General features: G+C 41.7%; 1 protein-coding gene and 1 non-coding gene across 2 annotated transcripts; both read left to right on the top strand.

Annotated features, from left to right (window-relative positions):
- The first annotated feature begins 1278 nt into the window (after positions 1–1278).
- Positions 1279–1349, top strand: TRNAG-GCC. The gene has a single exon. It is a non-coding gene; the product is annotated as a tRNA-Gly (tRNA).
- KATNA1 (katanin catalytic subunit A1) lies at positions 1287–21044 on the top strand. The gene is made up of 11 exons (XM_035322580.1): positions 1287–1701; positions 6129–6303; positions 6982–7139; positions 10098–10281; positions 11581–11702; positions 12913–13018; positions 13231–13389; positions 14529–14655; positions 16168–16302; positions 16557–16683; positions 20709–21044. The coding sequence occupies exons 2-11, from the start codon at positions 6133–6135 to the stop codon at positions 20905–20907; spliced, it is 1488 nt and encodes a 495-aa protein (XP_035178471.1). The 5' UTR covers positions 1287–1701; positions 6129–6132; the 3' UTR covers positions 20908–21044.
- Positions 21045–22288: the final 1244 nt, after the last annotated feature.

Genomic DNA, 22288 nt, shown 5'->3' with positions numbered 1-22288 from the left:
TTGCAAGTAAACTAATACAGAAAGGGCTATTTTAAGATGAGACGTCTGTTAAACACAAACGAAATCAGTGACAGCTTAACAGTATCAAACAGATAAATATCCCAAGAGTAAAAGGGAAAGAATGGATGAGATAAATGTAATTAAGACTACATAGTACTGCAGGTCTTTCGAGTTCACCCTAATGGACTATCATAAACCTGCTCTATTGTGCCCAACCTTTAGATCCTATTTGTTGCTGAGCAACTGAGTCTATTTAGACAGGTGGTAAGTTACTGCTCCATCTGGGACACTGTACCCAAGGACATTGTTCTGTGGCCTCTGCCACGCTGAGCTTGGTATCTGGATTTCCTTGCCCTGTAGTACATGATGCATTTTTTTTTTTTTTCTCACAGAACTTCATCATTTATAGCAGTTTCGAGAGCTGGAGATTGTCACAAAGCAGTAAATACGCATGCTCTGTGGAAGGAATGCATATATGCTCTTCTCTAGGCAAAACCCGTCTTAAATTACAGGAAGTAAATACGTAAATAAAGCACCTCTTTGCAGGTTGCTCTTGCCTCTGAAACTGTATTGCGGCAGGCCCTGCTGGTGTTGGTAGCACTGGGTTCCTCATTGTGTGAAATCCTCCTTAGGAGAACCGGCCTGCTTTATGGCCTTGGGGCCTTTCTCCTTCCTTCTCACCTGTCGCCAGGGGCAGTTCGCATGCTTTAACACCTTGTCTCAGGAAGAGAGGAAGGACCAAAAAATTACCCGGGGGCTGTGGGTGAGGGTCCCCTGCGCTCAGAGCCGTGCTGACTGGAGCTCCTAAGATGGCCGAGGTAGCTTTGTGTTACCCCAGATTGCTTACTGCCACCGTAGCTGGGGGGAGGAATTCACTCAGCTTTAAGAATAAATAAATTAAAGAAATTGGGCGGACTGAAGCGAGGGAGCTGTGCAGCGTTACGTGAGCTCAGTCCCTACCAACTGCTGGGATCTGTTTGAATTCTGAGTGAACTTATAACAGGAAAATCAAACAAATGAGAAAAACGGGAGTTGTCTGCCCTTAGCTAAAGCACAGTGTGTTTAGCTATCTTGTTAAACGAAGCATACAATAAAAAAAAAAAAAAAAAAAAAGGTGGATAAAAACGACGTCCCCAACCGTTGCCGTCAACGGCCGCCGCCAGCTTTCAAACGGCCGCGGCGGGGCGGGCCCGCCCCCTGTGAAACCCGGCGGCGGCGCAGGCAGAGCCCGGCGGCGCGGCCTTTAACTGAGGTATCCCGCAATCCCCTTTCGTACCAGCATTGGTGGTTCAGTGGTAGAATTCTCGCCTGCCACGCGGGAGGCCCGGGTTCGATTCCCGGCCAATGCAGTTACGCTTTTTTAATTTAATTTAATTTAATTTTTTTTTAAAGTATCAATTATTTTTAAAGAAAACAGCCGTACCCTCAATATCAGCACCGAAACAGAGGCATTATTCGGGGGGCGACGTGCCACCCGCGCGCACGGCCGCCGGGCTGGAAGTGACGCAGCCGGATTTGCCTTCAAACCGGCGGCGGCAGGAGGCGGGCGAGGCGGGGCCATCCCCTCTCGTCCCGTCCCATCCCGCCGCCGAGGCAGGAGCGGCGGCCCCGGGGCTCCCGGCAGCCGCCACCGCGGTACCGAGCGCTCGCCGTGCCCCCCGTCCCCCGGTCGCGGCAGGGCAGCGGCGCTGCCGCCCTGAGGTGAGGGGAGGGGGCGGCGGGGACCCCCACGGGGCTCCTCAGGGAGCGCGGGGTACCGGGGTGCCGGTGCTCGGGGCGGGGAGCGGGGTCTGCGCTGCCGGGGGGGGCCCACCGGGGTTGGGGGCACGGCCCCGGCCTCCCCGCCGCGGCCGGGGGATGCCGTGCCTCATGGGGCCCGCCGCCGGGCAGGCGCTGGCTCCGGCTTTGCGCTCCTCCCTGCTCTCCCTGTCTCTCTGTTCTCCTTCTTTTCCGACTTTCCTCAGCTCTTCCTCACACATTTGCGTTAGGTTTTTGCTGCAGGCCCTGCTGAACACAGCGAGCAGCGCGGTGGCTGAACGGTGGCTGTCTGACGGGGGGGCAGCCCCTGTGGAACAGGGTGTGAGCTCTGTGCTGTGGTGGTCTTTTGTTTGTCTGTTTACTTCGAGGCTTTCGACAAGCTCAGTCTCAGAACCATAAAGCTGGCTGCCAGCAGTTCGGCTATATACAACAGCGTGATGATTTTTTGCATAAACAGCAGGCTAAGTGTGCTGGTGTTTCCCTTTCACCACCCTCGCTGTTAAATGCACTGAGGAGATGAGAAGCAGGTGGTTTAGTACCCCATAAGCCCAGCAACTGTAAGATTTCTCAGGTACTTGGCACAACCACCCTCCTAGCAATGTTTGGTATCAACAAGTATACCTAAGAGTAGGATGCTAAAGCTGGAAGGGAACTTGGAGGTGGTGTGGTCCCACCACACAACGTTGTGGGCAAAAATTGATTCCTGAAAGCTGTTACTTTGGGTTTTTCCCTCCTCTGGTTTGCTCAGAGAGCTTTCTGAATTTCATGTGGTTGCTTTGATGTCGAAGCCCGCATAGCAGACTGAAGTAATGGGAGCATGAACACCTTGCCAAGGCTCAGCTCTGGCATAGTCCAAGCATTTGACTGAGGGACTCTGCAGAAATATTTTCCTTGTAGGGCTTGTGCTGTCCTCTGAGTCACACAAGGTGCTGATGGGCCCTACATAGAAACTGGTAGACCCTGACTTTATTCTTCCCCGCCAACATCTCAATATTATTATTATTTTTCTTTATGTGTATGGGGGATTTCTTAGTGTCCAGCTCCCCAAATTCTAATGCGATCAACTTCAGGTATTTCTTGATAATTCCTTAGAGTTGTTATTGAAAGCATGACACATCCCCAGTGTTTTAATGATGATGGTCAGGCTGTTATCTTTAAAGTACAAAAATAAATTCACGAACTTCATTCTCCAAAGCTGCAGGTACCTTGAACCTTGGTTAGTTTCAACCCATGCTGCTCCTGGCTGTTTCACACTCTGGAAATATTTTGGCCGCTTGGGGCAAATGGTAAAATGTATTCTGTTATTGGAGATGGGTTAATTTGATGGGTTTCTTTTGTATTGCTCTGTGGGAACCCGAAATGCTCACAGGTAGTGTAAAGAGAGAGTATTGTGAAGTGTGTGTGTGTACACGTAGAATTAAACCACAAGACAAAGTACTGAGGTTATTTGTCTTCTGTCCTTCTTGTTGTCAACTTTACAAGCTTGTTGCTGTTGGGACGTAGATAATTTCACTGGGTATGATTCACGGGAAGGTCACAGCTGATAAGTGCAGCCTTGCTGCTTGGACATCCTGTTACGTGACAGTACGAGGTATTTGAAAATACTTCAAAAATTAAGCGGTTTGGAATTAGATCCTTTTTTAAAGTGTTTTCTAAATCTGTTCAGGTCCGGTTTAGCTCTGGATTTCTGTGTACTTGCACCTCTCCCACAGGTGTCTTCCACGCCACTCTGAGCTGCCACAGTCTGCTATGGCCTTGTGCTGCAAGCCTTGAGCTGGCTTCAGGTCAGAGCTCTCACCCAGCTGTCCTGTGTGGGTTCTGCCCGCACAAACACAGCCAGCTGGAAGCCCCTGGGAGCTCTCCTGGCCTTATGAGGCAATGCAGACCAACAAATGAATATATATATGTGTGTGTGTGTATTATAGTTTATATATAGTCTCTTGTGGTTTTAGTACCAACAATGAAACATAGATTCTTGTGACTTTTGTTGTCTGTTTGAATTACCACCTTTGGTTATGTTGGAAGCATTATAAATTTAACTGAGTGCCTTTCTCATTTTTTTCCTCATTAGATGTTAGCTCATCTTTCCTCTGTGTCTGGTCCTCCTTCTCTCACCTAAAACTTGCATTTGCTTGTTGTTATTTGCGATACTGTCATCAGGGTCCCAAGCTTTCTTATCTTCCTAACCTAGCCTCTTTACCTTTTTTTTGATTCCTGCTATTAGTTCCTTTCCACTTGTAAAAGTTGCTCCCCTACCCTCCAATACTTAAGCAGAATTGCTGTTCTGCTTGGATTACTCTAATAATACTCTGTGTTTCTTCACTGTTTCATTTTACTTTTCTTCTTTTTTTTCCTTTTCTGTGTGACTTCTCACGGTCTTTGAAAATCTGGCTTGGCTTTAGTAACTTGCTATTACTTGATTTTTAAAACCTTTATTAGCATCTTGCTCAACGTGTGATTTCAGAAGCGTTAGTCATCAGTTTGGATTCACAGGACAGGCAAACAGGTGTATCTGGTAGGATGAGCACGGGTGGAAAAGCCTGCTCCTAAATATAGCAGTAAAAACTTCAGTAATATCTGCGTGATGATCCATCTGGCAGCTGACAAACACCTTCAGGCTCTTTCTCCTGAGGTAAAAAACAAGACTCCCAAGTCAAGCTGTGTCTCCACAGCTTAATTAGAGCGGGATATGGTGGTGTGTGGAGTTGCTGGCCACGCTCCCTCTATCAGCTTGTACACATCCCTGTGGCTAGCTCGGCGAGCCTCTGGCCAGGAGGTTACAGGTCCTGCACGTGGGTGGGTGTGGGCTGTGGGGGCCCACCTTCAGCTGTCCTCTTGGCAAATTTTTGGCATCTGGGCTGAAACTTTTCTCTGCAGCTTTGAGTGAAGCTGAGGAAGGAAGAGGAAGGAGGGAAAAAGCTATGCTGGCTCAAGAGCGGATCAGCTGTGTATTCATGCATAAAGCTACTGGGGAAGGGAACAGAAAACGGAGGAGTGGAAGCCTTAAGCTGTTTGATACGTACATAGCAGCTCATCTTCACGGTGGGGAGTTCACATCTTAGCGGTGTGACTTCTGAAACCTCTGCTAATGTGTGCAAATTTGACCATGACCTGGTCTTGAAATGTGTTCAGTCTTAAGTCTGTTTATTGCGTGTGTGAATTCAGTGCCTCTTACATTCTTTAAATAGTTGATCTGTATCAAGTATGCTTCATCCCAGGGCTTAGCAGTAATTGCTTGCGTGCAATTGCTTCTTACTGGTGCTGGGTAAAGGTGCTGAAACGAGAGCAAGAAGACTCCTGCAGGCTTGTTTATTTGCTTATTTTGATTTGTCTGTGCTTGGGTCTAGGAAACTTGGAGGAGGGCAGGGCAATTCTCCTGTGTGAAAGAAACAGGAAAAGTGGAGGTGGTGCAGGTATCTTGGAGAGGAAGGGGATAGGGTGTGTAAATAATGGGTAAAACCAGAGGAGGACTGCTCTGTGGATGAAGGCAGGACTGTAAAGTATAAATCTACTTGCTAGCTAGAATAGCTATTGCAGTACTTGTGTAAATAATAATTCTGTGCTATTCTAATCTACAAGTACAGATTCTGCTAATGCTACAAAGTAGAAGAGGTCACATTCCGTAGTGTTTTCTCCCAAAAAGCACTTGTGGGAAAAGTAGCGTGGTTTGAACAATATGTTAAATAAAGTGGGCAGCCACACACCAAGTGGTTAATTCTGGCTTTTCTGTACGTTTCAGTGATATCTTACCTGCTGCAAAGCAGAGGCTCCGAAGTGTAAAAGTGAGGGTGATGAGAAGGGGCAAGGTGGGCTTGGAAGGTGGATATTTGTTTCGAAGAAATATTAAATAAAACTGAAGATCTATTTAAAAAAGGGGGGGGGGGGGGGAGGGAATGTTTTCCACAATGCAGAATCAGGCTGTTAAGCTTATATATATAGGAAACAGTAAGGCAAAAATAAAATAACAGCAGCTAATGCATCTGGAGGAAAAACTTTGTTTTTGTTTTTAAGAACAGATCATTGTAGTATGGGGGATGTTGTAGCACTAACAATAAAATGCCAAATGAAGAGGGAAGGAGATTATGCAGTTGCGGTTTGGAAAGGTGTGTTAAATCTGCATGTCTTGTATGTAATTTTAAATGGAATCCTCATTGCATGAAGTGAAAAGTTCTACTTCTACCAACAGAGAAGCAGATTTCCTTTTATAGGGGTGACATTCATTCTAGAACCTTTTTCTAACCAATGTATCTTGCTGTTTCTATGTTTTGATATGCCTAGGGGGGTAACAATAGTGAAATTATTTGCAAAAATTTGCTCTGTTCCTGGCTTGTGGGATTTTCTTTCCTTAATGTGTTTACTATCTTTTTCAGCTTCATGTTGAACATGAGCCTTGTTATGATCAGTGAGAATGTAAAGCTGGCTCGTGAATATGCCTTACTGGGAAACTATGACTCTGCAATGGTTTACTACCAGGGAGTTCTTGACCAGATGAATAAGTACCTCTACTCTGTCAGGGATACCTATCTGCAGCAGAAATGGCAACAGGTAAATAATCCTTTTCTGGGACGTTGAGGGTAAAGCATTAAACTAGCAAAAAATGCCTTGTTTGGTGAACAAAAGACTAAAAATATCTGCACCACTCTGATAAACTTTAGTGTTATTGTATAGACATAAAAGCTTCATTATGGCTTCTGGCTCTGACGCTGACAGGCAGTGAACATAGCTATGGGAGCCAATGCACTCTCTGGCTTGTCAGCTTTTTGATGAGTGCCCCTCTTTATGCTGGAGCTTTTTTTCTAGCTATTATTACTTTGAATAGTCACATTCTGTTTCAGTCATGTGACTTACAGATACTTAATAGAAACTGAGTTGTAGCTGCCGTGTTAACTTATCCTTAACATGAGCCATCGTTTCTGCACTCACATTCAGTCGATAAGGTCACGCTCTTTTCTGTCATACTCTTCATGTGTATTGTTTAATACAGAACATTTGTCAGAAGTCTTCTTGGTGTTAAATTAAAAATCTGTTTATTCTTTAAATGTGCTGGGGAAGGCAGAAGAGCATTTTTAATACCTGATGTGCATTATTCTTGTCTCTTTAAGTAGGATCAGGTAACTTATGAAACCTTGTGGAATCCATGCAGGTATTCCATAGGCTTAAACAGAAGATTACGACAAACTTACTTGCACTGCGTGTAATCTACTTTTTTTTTCTATTTACCAGGTTTGGCAGGAGATAAGCGTGGAAGCTAAGCATGTGAAAGATATAATGAAAACACTAGAGAGTTTTAAACTAGACAGTACTCCTTTGAAAGCTTCACAACAAGAATTACCAGCTCATGATGCAGAAGTCTGGTCTTTGCCAGTACCTGCTGAACGGAGGTAAGAGGAAACCTGGAGACACTAAATTAACATTTATCAGTGCAAAATGTGCTTTGACTTCAGCCTGCTCCCCTGTGCAATTTTTGTTCAGAGCTTGTATGACTTACAATACGCCAGCCACATGCCGCCGTTTCTGGTGGTGGAGATGCCATTTTGAGGCATCCTCCTTCAGAACACTCTGAGGCTTTTATCCTTTATAGGCTGACCAATGTCAAGGTTTTGTGTGTGTGCATTTGTTTGTTTTTGCTGAGTTGAGTTAAAGTTGTCATTCCATGGAAGCTCAACTCTAGTCCTGAATTGCTTTTCATCGGCTTTAAAATGATTCTGCATGTATCTGACACAACAAGGATGAAGTGTTATCAGAATAATGGGAAAATCTTGAAGTGTCCAAATTCAGTTCTTTTCGTGTAGCAAGTTGGTGCCCTCATCTCCGTGAACTGGTCAGTTATGCTACAACATTCTGCTGCTGTGTTTGAAAGTTTGAAACTTGGGGCAGTCTCATTTCAAACAACTGTAAGTCTCACACCTACCAGGGCCTGATATCTGCTAGGAAGACAACACAGCAGGGCTCAAGCGATCTAGATTTCTTGAGTGCACTGACGGTAACTTACTAGCACAGGTAATTAAGGAGCCAACAAGGAAGAATGCGTTGCATGTGATGCTGAAAGGAGATACTGAAAGGAAGAACTGAGGACAAGGGCAACGTTGGCTGCAGTGACTAATATTACAGAGTACGAGATGTAAAGAAGAGGTAGGAGAAACATGACCACAGCCTTGGATTTCGAGAGAGCTGACTTCAACCTCTTCAGAGAAATGCATGGAAAAATCCGGCTGGTACTTTTGGTACTCACCAGAAGTGTGCAGAGGTGACCCAGGAGGAGTACAGAATTGCTATCAGATCTCCTAGGGACAGGATTAGAAAAGCAGAGGCTAGTCTGGAACTGAATCTGATAAAGGGTTACAAGAAATGGTTCTCTAAGTGCATAAAACAAACATGGGCCTGCTGATGAATGGGGCAGGGGAACTGGTGATGGATGATGTGGAGAAGGTCAAGGTACTTAATGCCTTCTCTGTCTCAGCCTTTACCGATAAAACTGGTGTTCAGGAATACCAGGCCCCTGAGACCAAAGGGAAAGTCTGGAGCAGACACCTCTCCCTCACTGGGAGAGAACTAGGTTAGAGAGCAAACTGAAGGTACCTAAGTCCTCGTGTCAGATGGCTTGCACGTACAAGTGCAGAGGGAGCTGGTTGATGTCACTGTGATGCCACTCTGTTATCTTTGAATGGCCACGGTGACTGGGAGAGGTGCCTAAAGACTGGAAAACATCAAGTATCACTCCTGCCTCCAAGAAGGGCAAGAAAAAACGTGGACAACTGCACAAATAATCCTTGGGAAGACGGTAGAGAAAATCTTTCTGGAAAACATTTCCAACCACATGAAGGACAAGCAGGTGATCAGGAGTTGTCAGCATGGATTTACAAAGGGGAAATTATGCTTGACCAGCTTCACTGCCCTCTACAATGAGGTGACTGACGTGGTGGATGATCAGCGGATGTGTTTTACCTCAACTTTAGTAGATACTGACTCCCACAGTGTTGTTGTAGACAGGCTGACAAAGTACAGGTTAAGTAAGTGGACAAGCTAGGTGAATTTAAAAACTTGCTGAATGACTGGGCTCAAAGGATTGTTATTGGTGGCACAAAGTCTATTTGGAGGCAAGTCATTATACCTGGAGTACTGTCTATTTTGGGTTTCCCAGTATTGAGAGAGATCAACTTACTGGAGTGAGTTCAGTATAGGGCACCGAAGGAGATTGCTTGAGGAAGAGAAAGCTCAGGAGAATCTTATCCATGTGCATAAATACCTGATGAGAGGGAATGAAGATGTGGGAGCCAGACTCCTCTTGCTAGCAGCCACTGACAGGCCAGAAGGCAACAGGGTCAAATTAAAATGCACAAAATTCCACCAGAGCATAAGAAAATGCTCTTTTACTGTGGGAATGGTCAGATACTGATGCAGATCTCCTGGAGAGGTTGTGAAGTCTCCATTGTTAGAGATACTCAAAATCTGACTGGACACAGCCCTAGGCAGCACACTCTAGCTAACCCTGACAGAGTGGGGGGCTGGACTAGATGATGGCAAGAGGTCCCTTCCAACCTAACCTAAATAATTACGTGTTTATGTAAGTTCTAACAGGTGTGTCCAAAACATAATATTTGAAGTGACTCCTTTTTTGCAAGCTGGAGGTCCTGAGAGGAGAGCTCTGAGGGACAGGGAAAAAATAGCATGCGTTTTCCCTTTGAAAATCTTGATAAGACATCTTGATTGGTATTCAGAAATGCTTTTTGTAAGTTATTTTGTGTGTATGTGTTTCTCTGCATTTCCCTTTAAAACAAAAATTATACCTCTCTGAAGTTAAAATCTGATAGAAGCCAACTCAAAATGTAACACAAAGCTGTTTTAGTTAGTCCTAGGTTACGGTAGCAATAGAATGATAGTCAGTGATGGGAGAGATCAGACTTTTTTTTCCCATTGAGATGTAAAAATAATACGTTCCCAAGAAACGCTTGTGTTTATTTGAGTTGGAAGTGAGAACAATTGTGAAAAGAGTGAAATGTATTTATATATATATTTTTTTCCTAAGCTTCAAAATACTAGAATTACATTTATTTGTGAAATAGGCAAAGCAAGAAGCTTGCTTTAAGCAAATAATGAGCCCTGAGCTTGTGGCAAAGGGAAAGTGAACATTTAGTGCCTATCTAAAAACGTCTGTCTTCTTTCTGACCTACATGTTCTGTATGGTGCCTTTAATTTCACTGAGTGCAATATTAATATATGCAGATAGATTTTTATCTTGAGCAAAATGGTTTTTATAGCTTGTAACCACTTGATGTGGTTATTTAGTGCTCACCAGCGACTTTGCACTGAGGCTTTTTGCATATATTACAACTAATTAGACCTTCGCCAGGACCCAGAAAACGTCAGTCTGCTCAGTGCAGCGATTGCAGAGGTCACAATAATCGCATAAGTGCAGCTGTCAGAGGCCCTCACCGCCCATCCTCTCGAAATCCCAATGATAAAGGGAAGGCAGTCCGTGGCCGGGAAAAAAAGGATCTGCAAAATAAAGGAAAAGAGGAAAAGGTAAGTTTGCAGACAGCTTCAGGATGTTTAGAAACTGAGTCTTGATTTCTTGAGTGTTTTATAAAATTAGATGCCTGTAAGAGGTTTCTTCTTTTCAAGTCAGTATGTCAATTTAAATCTCACTTCATAAGGTATCTTTGCCTTATGGACGGTCTTGCTTACTGAAGGGTGTGAAATGGATTACTTTAAGCAAACAGAAACCTAGTAATAAAGCCATCCAGAGGAAGTGATCTGCCAAATGTGGGATTGTTCACTGCAATTTGGAGATAGTCGTTTAAGATTATACTATTTAATTACTGACAACAAGCTTGATGAAACTCATTCAAATGTGATGTCCCTGTGGGTTTTTTATTGCTTTTGTATAGTTTAGACTGAGATTGACTGGCCTATTCCAAAGCATTTCAAGATGTATTTAATCTTAAAGAGACACTTTTGCCTCCTTTTTGTTCTTGTTGTTGAGATATGATTTAGCTCCAGATTCCTGAGCAAACATAAACCTGACATATTCCACGAAAGAGAATGATCTGGGATCTATTCTTTTCAACTGGAGTGCTAGAAATTTTGTTCCAGTCTCCATAAATTTAGCTAATGGTCATAGTAAGGGATCATACTGAGGACACTGTATTCATGTCCATGTGCTAAGGTTTCTCTTAGTTCCAGCAACCTTATGGTGTGGGCAAGGTGCTATGCCCTGTGCAAAGATTATAACCTACATAGGTAGAAATGTTTACCCATGAAGCTTGATACTTTTAGTTAGTAGGAGTTAAATCACGTTCTCTTTGAGTAATGATCCTCACTCAAAGGACATACATATGCAGAGGCAGGATAGTGTAGATTTCTTTTTTTTTCTTTCCCAGTTCTGTCATAACTAGTGCTTACTAAGTGTATAAAAGAAGGGATATGTTTAGTGCTTTTTATTTGCTCTCAGTTGCGTGATCTCTGCTGTTTGAGTCTACTCAGCTGTGAAGCTTCTTTGCTTCTGCTTAGTGCAAAGGTGCTTCTGTGTTACAGATACATTCGCTGTTATACTGGGATAGGTGTGTGCAGTTTTGATTACCTACTGAAGCAAAGAAACTGCATCGTTGCAATTTGCTGGCTCTGGGGAGAAGGAAATGGGACCAGAGCAGTACAGAAATGCGAGTGAACCAAATAAATCCTGCAGCGCAGCGGTAATATAGATGCCTCGTAACTTGTGTGCTGTTTTATATTGCCTTCTAGAAACTTGTGGTCTTGTTATGAAAACCCATTAGTAGCATAACCATTATAAAGTATTCACACTGCTATATCCCTTCTGTGTAGAACAAATCCACATCTGAGATTTCAGAGTCTGAACCAAAGAAGTTTGATAGTACTGGATATGATAAAGACTTAGTAGAAGCTTTGGAGAGAGATATAATTTCTCAAAATCCCAACATTCGGTGGTAAGTTTGAATACTGTTGCCAGATCTGAATTGTTGTTTCCTTATGATAAGAATGAAATATTTTAGCTTATGCTTACATATAAAAAGTACATAAAAGCTTTCCTTAAGTAGTCAGCCAAGCCTCTTGTGTAGTTGAATATTTTTAGAACTTGTTTACTCACCCATACAAAACTCAGTCTCTTCTAAGAGTCCTGATACCAATTTGTGAGATGCTATTTTGTAATGCCTAAGATCCTATTGTCTGACAGCGTCTCTTCATTTAAAACCTGTTTTGTTACCCAGGGGCGTATCAAGATAGAAGACCAATTAACAAGGAAGTTATGTCAATATAGGAACCCTTTGAGTTCTTGCTGGACATGATATGACTGCCAGTGCAAAATATAACCACGTGTCAGAGCCTTTACATAAATGTGTTAAATATTAAACCGTATACAAAGGAGGTTTTGTGTTCTGAATGTTTCCAAGCTTATGTGATTTTTGTGGGGATTAAATGAGCAAAAATCTGGTAAATGAAGTAGGCTGGAAGAAACCCTAATAATTTTGTATACATAGGACATCTATCACATGTCTCAGTTTAATATATAAATATATAAATCAATTTTTATACTGAATCTTAAATTACAACTTCAGTTTTGAAACTAATTTTCCACCTCATATATTTTGTAACCAAAATGTGACTTGGACGCACATTGTAAGCGGAATGCCCTGAGAGTTACGCTCAAGAAAATAAGCCCATAAGATTTTTAAGAATTAATACACTTGTAGCTTTGAAAAATAATTCTAAAAATTTATTTCAATTGATTTCCATTTACTGGTCTTCAGTAAATTGTTCTCTTAATGATGGAAGATGGTATTCAAATTTAAGAGGCAGCCAACTTCTTAGCAAAAGAGGAAACCATCATCCGTGACTAGCGTTAAGTTTACCGAGCTTGCCTTATTCTGCTTATTCTTGCTGTGGATAAGAACAACAATGCTTTAGTGAAATAGGGAATGCCTCTTTGCTTTAGCATCCAGCAGGAAGTCTACAGGCTGGTTGTCAACTGTGGTTGTAGGCCTTTGCCATCAGAACTTAATTAAATCCAACTCGTTTGTCTGAATTACTGAAGAGCCAGTACATAACAATGAGTTCTGTTGCATATTGATTTCAGCTGTGGACTGGTTCTTTTGCATCCTGTCTGAGTCTGTCAAACTACTTTTTCTTTCTTGTCAGGGATGATATTGCTGATTTAGTAGAAGCTAAAAAGCTGCTCAAGGAAGCTGTAGTTTTACCGATGTGGATGCCGGAGTTTTTTAAGGGAATTAGAAGACCATGGAAGGTATGAAAAAATCTGATCCTGTGATCATAAGTAGGATTCTGAGATTGGATCTTGGAGCAACAAGAAATTACAGGTGTCTTACAGTTTATATAAATTTTACTCACTTTTTAATAACAATACTTATTGCAAATAGTACTAACAAAATAAAGGTATCAGCCAGATAAATGCTGTCTTCAGAAGTATTTAAATGTGGTTGTTTTTTATCTTAATAGGGTGTGTTGATGGTTGGTCCTCCTGGTACTGGAAAGACCCTCCTGGCAAAAGCTGTAGCAACTGAATGCAAGACTACTTTTTTCAATGTTTCTTCTTCCACACTTACCTCAAAGTACAGAGGAGAGTCTGAGAAGCTTGTTCGTCTACTGTTTGAAATGGTGATTGAAGTTTCTTGACATAAATGATGAAATAATGAAGTAGAATTACTTCTGGAATAGTGAAACCTTGCCAAGTTTTAGAATTAATAGCATATGTAAGAGAGAGCCAAATCAGAAGGTCCTGAAGCGTTTGAAGCTTGGAAAGCTATGTATGTTGAAGATATGGTTATTAGTGAACAGCTTCTAAACTAAAAAATGGGTCGTCTTTATTTTCAGGGTTAACTTGTTAGAGATAGCTAGCTAGTTATAGGCTGATGAGTGCTGTAGGACAAGCAAACAAGTAGGTAAATCTGGAAGGACAATAATTGCTTTCGGGATGGAAACCCTGTTAGGTTGTGTGCGTGTTTTGTTGTTGCGGATGGGAGCTGTTTTTGTTGTGGCTGACTTGTATTTAAGATAAGCAGACTTCTAAACTGGACCAAGCACGTAGTTGGCTTCAGAGCATGTAACGCATGAAAATGTCTCAGAACATTGTAGTGTTATTTTTTGTCACCAGGCTTGCATGCAGTGTTTGCCAGGGTGCCAAGTGCTGAAGGGGGCAGCAGAGTTGCAATTACGGTAGTCAGGAAATGGAAGATTTTTGCAATATAGTTTGATATTTAATAAGTTAGTATCATTACCATCAATTAAAAAATGCGTATACACAAAGGAGCACATCATAAATGCTTTAGAGCAATGACTTCTATTATTGTAGACCCTTTTGTTTGACTTCTTCCATTCTCAGAACGGTTAGGGTTATCTTGCAGTTGACCTGTCTCTTGGACAGGTTCTGTATCACAGTGTCCTAGCCAGCTGTTAGTCCTAACTTCACTGGAATTCTTATTCAAGTGTTCTGTGATGACTTTGAAAAAATTAAAAATTATATTCCTAATGTGTTTTTTTTTTTAATATTTAATAAGGTAATAGCTCTAGCAATTATGACTGCCATAAAATGTTCTGCTCAAATGTCGTTAATGGATGCACAGCTGCTCTATAGCGCTGTGTGGTGGTCCAAGAGGCAGAAGGTTAGGTATTGTTTGATGCTTACGGGCTGATTCATTGGGATAAGCGTGTCATTACCCAACTCTGAACATGCTACCATTTCTTAAATGTAAGTAGACTGCCATTTCAGCTTCTGCTTTATCTTTTGCTTTCTTCAGGCTCGATTTTATGCCCCAACAACTATATTTATTGATGAGATAGACTCTATCTGTAGTCGCCGGGGAACCTCAGAAGAGCATGAAGCTAGCCGACGTGTGAAAGCAGAACTGCTAGTTCAAATGGATGGTAAATAACCTGTTCGCTTGGAGGTTCTGGGCTGGAGAAAACTCGGGGGAGGGGGAAAAAATCCAAATTTCATTCTTCAGATGTAATTTCTTTCAAAGACTTACATAAAATTGGGGCAAAACCCTCACAAATACACTATTCTGACTGCCAGTGTGGAAGAAAAAAAGAAATCAATTATTAAGCTGTCTTTCAGTATCTGAGCACTGACCTTGCATTACTAACCCACAATAATGAAGATTCACTGGAGAGTGCAAGATTTCAGAACTGCAGAAGGAGAAAAGTATAAATGGCTCATGCATAAACGTAGCAGGCAGCATGGCATTTAAGTTGTTACCTAGAGTATCATCTGCTTTTTACTTGTAGAGAAGTGGTTCAAAATAACTGTCACCTGTTCCAATTTAAACTTCAAAGGCAATCCATATACTTAATATCTTTGGGATTTTTTTGCCTCCTAAAGTTACAAATTAAAAATGAAGAAAATAGTTTTGTAGAAGTGGTTGGGAGACTTTTCTTCTTAAAACACTGAGTTCATTACAGCTATTTGCTTAATATTCAGCAAATCAATGAAGCTTAAAAGTGGGTAACTAAAATATTGTTAGAAACACCCTTTTTACCACCTTTTTGGAAAGAAGGGAGCAGAAAGGACCAACCAGAAAGTGCTAATCTCTGCAGTAATTTGTGATAGAATTCCGTGAGTCAGAAGACTTGTATATTCTGGTTCTCTGAAGTTGATACCCTTTTATGTCTGAGTTTAAACAGCAGCAGAGCTGTAATGCTATTCTCATAACTCAAGTATGTATAGAAGCTAATTTTATTAGTAACAACTATTTGAAGTCCTTTTACTTGAGAGTTCATAAATGGTGCTTTATATGCAAATTTTCAGGCCGACTAGGTACAATGGCGATTCCCCAGCCCAGTCCTATGACTATAAGCCAAAGCAGTAAGTGCTGATCCTAGCAAGTTTAATGAAATACAACTTCTTCATTTAGCAACAGTTTCACAGTGCTTTGGAGGCTGAGGTGGTTTCTCTGTCTAAAAATTAAGATTTAGTCCACCGAATTTGAACATTCACTTCAGCAGTTCCTAAGAATCCACTTAAGTATGTGAAACATTTGGCTTGAATTCAGAAGTGAACAAACTTTTGTTAGGGAATAATGCTGCTTTGGCACGGTTGGTAGTGCATACGGCCCAGTCCCTGCGTGCTGTTACATGACATTGGTGTGAAAATTCAAAACACTGTAGTGGCAGAGATGGAAATAGCTCTGCTGTAGAAGTGTTCCAGCCGTGATGGGAGGAACTTCCTGATCTTCTACAGCCTGTGCCATTGCTCCGAACTGAACTGAGTCTGCATTTCTGCTTGCAGTCTGCCAGATAGTTGAAAACCTGAACTTTATTGCACTTTATTATTGCACTTGGACAGCTGCTTTAATATTATAGAACTGTGGATATTTTTTTCTCTGTATGTCAAACTGAATAAAACATAGGTACCTTTTACTCTTTTCTCCAATGCAGGTGTTGGAGGGGCCACTGAAAATGATGATCCATCTAAGATGGTCATGGTGCTTGCTGCTACTAATTTTCCTTGGGATATTGATGAAGCCCTAAGACGAAGACTAGAGAAGAGAATTTACATTCCTTTACCATCAGGTACAAAGACCTGGGGAGAGGAGGGGCTGAACAGACTGAAATCAAAACTATATCAAAACTCATTTAGTTTTGATTGTCTGATCTTAAAAACCTTCTTGATACATATATGCAAATTTATTTACAAATTCAGGATCAGGTTAAATCAAAACATTGAACGCTTCCATAGCAAGTGTCCTTCCTCCTTATCCCTCTTCATTTCATTATTTAACTTCAGAAAGCAGATTGTAAAGGTCAATTTTCTGTTCTTTAATTAGCAAAAGGTAGAGAGGAACTTCTAAGAATAAATCTGCGGGAGCTGGAACTGGCAGACGATGTTGACCTTGCAAATATAGCTGAGAAAATGGAGGGATATTCAGGTGCAGACATTACCAACGTATGCAGGTATGTTAACTCTGCGTTGGTTATGTTATTACTGCTATAAACTATGAGAAAACTGCTTTTAATTTAAATTAATTTATGTGGTTAAAGTTGTTGGATAAGAATACACTGTAACTTGTCTTTTATGTTTGGCTAAAAGGTAAAATACAGCGTTCATGTTTACCTATATTCCTATTCGATATTGTCATATGATAATGATGAAAAAGCAGTTGCAACATATTAATATAAATGAGCTGTGATTTAGGGAAAATTCCACATGCCTTCATGTACACCAAATTCCTTGTGTGAGGAGTATCCATGGGATGGTAGACTTCAACCGGTAGAGCTGCAGTTACTCCACTGAGCTCGTGCAAATGGATGTTCTGTTGAGGGAGTAACAGGTGATAGTGACAGAGGCCAGAATAACTAAAGTAAAAATATGAGGTGTTCTTCGTGATAAAGAAAAAGTGTTACCATATTGTGACAGCACAACAGCCGTGTACCTAGCACGTTGGCTTTAGTGATAAAGCTGACTTAAGTTTCTTAAGTCAGCTTTATCCTTCTACCTCTTTCATCTCCACCTCTGCTCAGTATAGAACCACAGACTGGCTGCTCAAGGAGGGACACCCAGGGCAGGCTGCCCAGCACTGTGTCCAGGTGGTTTTTGAAGACCTCCAAGGAGGAGACCCCACAGCCTCTCTGGGCAACCTGTGCCAGTGCTCAGTTACCCTCACAGCACAGAAATGCTTCCTCATGTTCAGAGGAAACCTCCTGTGCTTCAGTTTGTGCCCATTGCCTCTTGTCCTGGCTCCGGGCACCGCTGAAAAGAGCCTGGTTCCATCTTCATTGAGTCTGCCCTTTAGGTGTCATTGAGATCCCCCTCCTGAGCCACCTCCTCTCCAGGCTGAGCAGTCGCAGTTCTCTCAGCCTCTCTTCACAGGAGAGATGCTCCGGTCCCTTCTTCATCTTTGTGGGCCTCCATTGGACTCTCACTAGTACATCCATGTCTCCCTTGTACTGGGGGGTCCAGAGCTGGACACAAGAGCTCCACAGTACTGGTCCAGAGCTGGACACAAGAGCCTCACCAACACTGAGTAGAGGATAAGGATCACGGGTCAATCTGCTGGCAATACTTTGTCTAATGCAGCCAAGAACACGGTTAGTGTTCTTTGTACTGTTTGCATGCAATCACTTCAATACCTTCTAAACCTTCCCCCAATTTTTGTTCCTTTCCTTCCCTTTCCAATTGTTGGCTGCTCTTTTAAGAGTCTGATATCACTGTTCTGATTTTACATCTAAAATTTGCGTTGACACAGTTGCAGAGGTGATAAACTACAGAACCAGCAGCAAGTGACAACTGAAACTTCTCAAGATGCTGCTGGCTTCTAATAAGCACCTGTGTAACTATGCTTTCAGGCTCTGGAGGTAGCATTAAAGAGTGGCGGTGCTAGGCTGGACCTCCCAGTTGTGCCAACACAACTGTGGTGGGGCTGTGCTTTGAGCAGGGTAAGAAAACTGCTCCAGTTTTAAAACATTTCACAGCTTTCCTTAAAAGCAGATCTGTTTCTCACCTTGTTTGCAGAGTACAGCTCTGCAAACATTTGTCAGCACAGCTGGGAGGACATCCTATGCTGCAGGGATGCCTGTGAGTGGCCTGTAGGCAGAACTGTCACCGAAGCACAAAGGGCCACCTAAGGCTGAAGAGAGACTTCGGAGGCTTGGTATCCCTTAGGAATGAACTTCACACAGTGTCTGGGAAAAGGGTGTTAGATGCTCACAGTCAGTGCTGTACGGATTTGTTTTGTTTGTGAACTGAATTTGTGGTGGTGTTCTGCTCAGTTTTGGTGTGGGTCATGCTTTGAAAGGAGTTTCAAAGTTCAAAAGTTCATGTTATTAAAAAAATATATATATTAGCCTGCTAGTTTGTGTGTTTTAGCTGCAGTTTGCCTTTTCCAGTCTGTTTGCTTTTCCAGATACAGTGTTTGGTATTTGTAATGAATACTGCACTGGATACTGCACTTGTTTAAAAGTCAGAATGATTGTAATGTTTTTGAGTGAACTTCACTGGTATACTCCTGCTTTTTATTTTTTAATCCAAGTCCATTTGGACAAATAGTATAGGAAAGCAAAGAACACCTGAGTCTTTAATCTGGGGCAGTCATCTTAGAATGGCTGAGGTGGCAGCAATTGGAAAAGCAGACAAGCTGGGATCTGGATGTGCATGATTTGAAACCAGGAAGAAAGTACTTAGACTAGCCTGTATGTTTACACTTTGTGAATGATGTGAGGGAAGGCAGATTTTAGACACAATTGTTTCATTTACTTTGAGACAAAAAGACACATGGCTGAACTTGAAAAGCTTCTGTGTTTCAGACTCGGTATACAAACATAGGCCAAGTTCAGGTTTGTTGAATTTAACAGTTCTTGCTAGTGATCAGTAGAACTTAAGTGGGCCAAGAAATCTGCTTTGCTCAAATTATTCTCCTACGTTAAAGAACTCAATGTAAAATCTAAAGTTTGCTCAGCCAGAGTGAGGACCAGTCAATCGGTGCACTTCCTAACAGTAAGCATAAAAGCATGAAAAATTAAGGTGAAACTTTAATTTTTAAAAAGCATATTCAGGAAATGCAAAATCGCATCTAAATCGCATATTAGATGTCAGTAGGAACTGACTTGGAATCATTGTTTGAGCAGAGTTTGAAGCTTGAAAGGCCTTTGGAATGGAAGAGACTCTAGCGTGTGGTTTTGTGTTTTTTGAACATAGCTTTGGTGCTTCTCCAGGCACTCGGAGTGCATTTGAGAAAGCAGTCAGAGTTGGTGGTTGGTGTTGGAATGTCAGCAAAATGACCGTACATAAAGTGGTGGCAGCTGCACTTGATGATTTTTTTTATTTATTCATTTTTTTTCCTTGTAAACTGCTGACTGGAGGCAAATGAGATGCATGGCTTACTTCCCTCTCTTTCCCCTTTTGCAGGCCGGGTAAAACTGGCTTTTAGATCACAAATTGATGACATCCCAGCAAAGCATGGTGACATTTGACTAAGATGGAATTTCACAAGGCAACTCTTTCTTCATTGTTGCTGTTCTGAAGTTCTAGTTATTATTCATGAACTTGATAAATATTTGTTAGCAACTGGAACGCAGAACTCTGTCAGTTATGGTTTCTTTGGGGGGAAAAACTGAAACAGAATATGCCAAAAATATCTTTCTAAGGCCTCCTAGAAAACTGTACAAGTCTTTTCCCCTCTGGATCCTCACCTATTAATATAATACGATATACTATTGTGATACTGCCTGAATTGCCCTTCCATCTTTTTTACTGCTAGACAAAATGGCATTTTCTTTTTAAAGCAGGCTTTATAACAGTGAAATAGCAGGAACTTCAGTCTCTGTGTTTTCCATTTATGAAAGCATTCAGCTCATCAGCTGCTACTTGTATTAATGTTGGAAATCCAAATGTAGTCAAACAATGCAGCAAGGAAATGTCTTCGTAAGCGCAACAGTTGATACTTAATGAGACCAGAAGTTTGAGGAGCCAAAGGTTGAACAGGTTTTGTAGTTTACTGTTTAGCTTTGAATGTACAGACTGGAGGTAGATAACGTAGACCCCTTTTTATTTGAAGCAGACTTATTTGGACTAGAAAACATTCAAAACATTCCAGCTCCCTCTTGTATACATGGGAGTAGTGAACCATTACTTCACCTTGTTCCTGCTTAAAAATGTTAAATACAGCAGCTGCATCATAGGCATGCATTAGCCTTAGATAAACTGGTTAATCTTTACCTCATTTGTTCAGCCTGTGTATTTAGTGTAAGAGCTATTCAAAGATCCAGTGAGGAGAAATCAACATTTGAAAAATACGGGTGGCATGGTATTACAGCTCTCCAAGCACTTAGGAGATCTTCCTATAAAAGTTAAGAATTACTTGTTACATTCAAAAAAGACACAGAAGCTTAACTGGAATGTTCAAACAATGGAACTTGCCATCCTGCGTTGGGTAACTTTTTTTTTTCTTCCCTCCCCATCCTTCCCACCCCGTGCCTAACAGAGATGCATCGTTGATGGCTATGAGAAGGCGTATTGAAGGCTTGACACCGGAAGAAATAAGAAATCTTTCCCGAGATGAAATGCACATGCCAACAACTATGGAAGACTTTGAAATAGCTTTAAAGAAAGTTTCTAAATCTGTATCTGCTGCGGACATTGAGAAATACGAAAAATGGATAGTTGAATTTGGATCATGCTGAGTTGTCTTATCTTGAAGTCACCTTACGTCTTAAAACAGCTTCAGAAGTAGTTAGTGTGTCAGTGCACTGCGTGCTCTTTTTAACTTTTGTAATTTAAGAGCAACAGATATCTAAATAAATATTTTTTAAAATGCAAATTCTCTCTAGCTGTCTTTGAACTGGCTCAATAGTTGCCTGTTTTTTCTCAAATGTGAAAGCTATTGGTGGGATCTGCTTTAATCTTCAAGGTTTTAAAATGTGAGTTAAAATTACTAGAACTTACGCATCAGAGGGTCTGCTCTTGAAAAAGCAGCTATTATACAAAACAAAAACAGCAACCTGCTAAATAAGTAAGGGATGCTGAAAGCTAGAAAACAGGATGAATGCACAGTTAAATGAATGGTTTTGCACACTGACCTTAGAGAATTTACCCTTAACCTTTGTACAGGTTCTGTTATTAATGGCTTAGAAATGGTTTGTTACTCAGGACAGAATGAGCATGGCTCTTCAGTGACCATTTAGGTTATAATTTTAGATTTTAACAGTTGTCATAATAACTGAAATGTCTATGATTTCTGTCCATCTCATTTAGAATACCTATTATTTTGGAAACACGTCTTCCAGCCAGCTCCTCAGAGCTGCTGCCTGCAGTTCTTGCAGCTAAGCGTCGTGCTGTCCCATGAGTCAAATACACTGAGACTTGTTCCAGCTGGCAGATGCGTGCTGAATGAAAGTGCTTATGTGCCTCTTCAGATGCTGCAAGGCAGGTGAAAAGGGCAAATGGTAATGAAAACTAGGGGTCAGAGTTGAAGGCAAAGGAGCCCCAGGTGCACCGTTCTATAAATGCTATTATCACAAACATCTTGTTAATGTACTTAAAATTCACCACTATGTCGTGAGTGACAGCTCGCCACAAGGAAAAAGCGGCTTCAAGCTGGCCCAGTGATAAGACACAGTAGGAAAACACGGAGATGCAGATAGTGCTGAGAGTTCCTGAGTCCCACCTGGTGTGATGAACCTAGAAATGCCTTTCAAACAAACCAGCCAACCAACCAGGAAAAAAAACCTACTACCTTCCTACAGTGACTTTTTGTTTTTAAATTCCGTTCAACTCGTGTCTGGAAAATGTGACCTAACACAACTGGTGCACAGGACACTTGCCTTTTCCTAACTTGTTGGCTATGGTAAGGAATTTTTAAATTGCTTTACAAAATGGTTCAGACTTGTCCCAGCTCAAACTAGCACTCCTCAGGAGGCAGGAATTTTTTTGACTCGGGAAAATCATGGACATACTAAAGCAGACCACTAGCGATAAAACTTTTTAAGACTTAATAGCTCCAGCTCCATAGCACAGCAGTGTTGTCTGGTAGCTACTGGGCTTCTGTTCAAGATTTACACTGTT

The sequence above is a fragment of the Oxyura jamaicensis genome, chromosome 3 (assembly GCF_011077185.1).
Source record: "Oxyura jamaicensis isolate SHBP4307 breed ruddy duck chromosome 3, BPBGC_Ojam_1.0, whole genome shotgun sequence".
NCBI classification, from domain to species: Eukaryota; Metazoa; Chordata; class Aves; order Anseriformes; family Anatidae; genus Oxyura; species Oxyura jamaicensis.
Note: the sequence above shows the minus strand (reverse complement) of the source record. Positions and strands in the feature narration are given on the sequence as shown.

What these genes read in the sequence shown, in the direction of transcription:
- KATNA1 (XM_035322580.1), top strand. Translation starts at nt 6,133, where the DNA reads ATGTTGAACATGAGCCTTGTTATGATCAGTGAGAATGTAAAGCTGGCT. An exon ending in ATAAAGGAAAAGAGGAAAAG is followed by an intron (nt 10,282 to 11,580) that starts GTAAGTTTGCAG and finishes CCTTCTGTGTAG; the next exon opens with AACAAATCCACATCTGAGAT. An exon ending in CAAAATCCCAACATTCGGTG is followed by an intron (nt 11,703 to 12,912) that starts GTAAGTTTGAAT and finishes CTTTCTTGTCAG; the next exon opens with GGATGATATTGCTGATTTAG.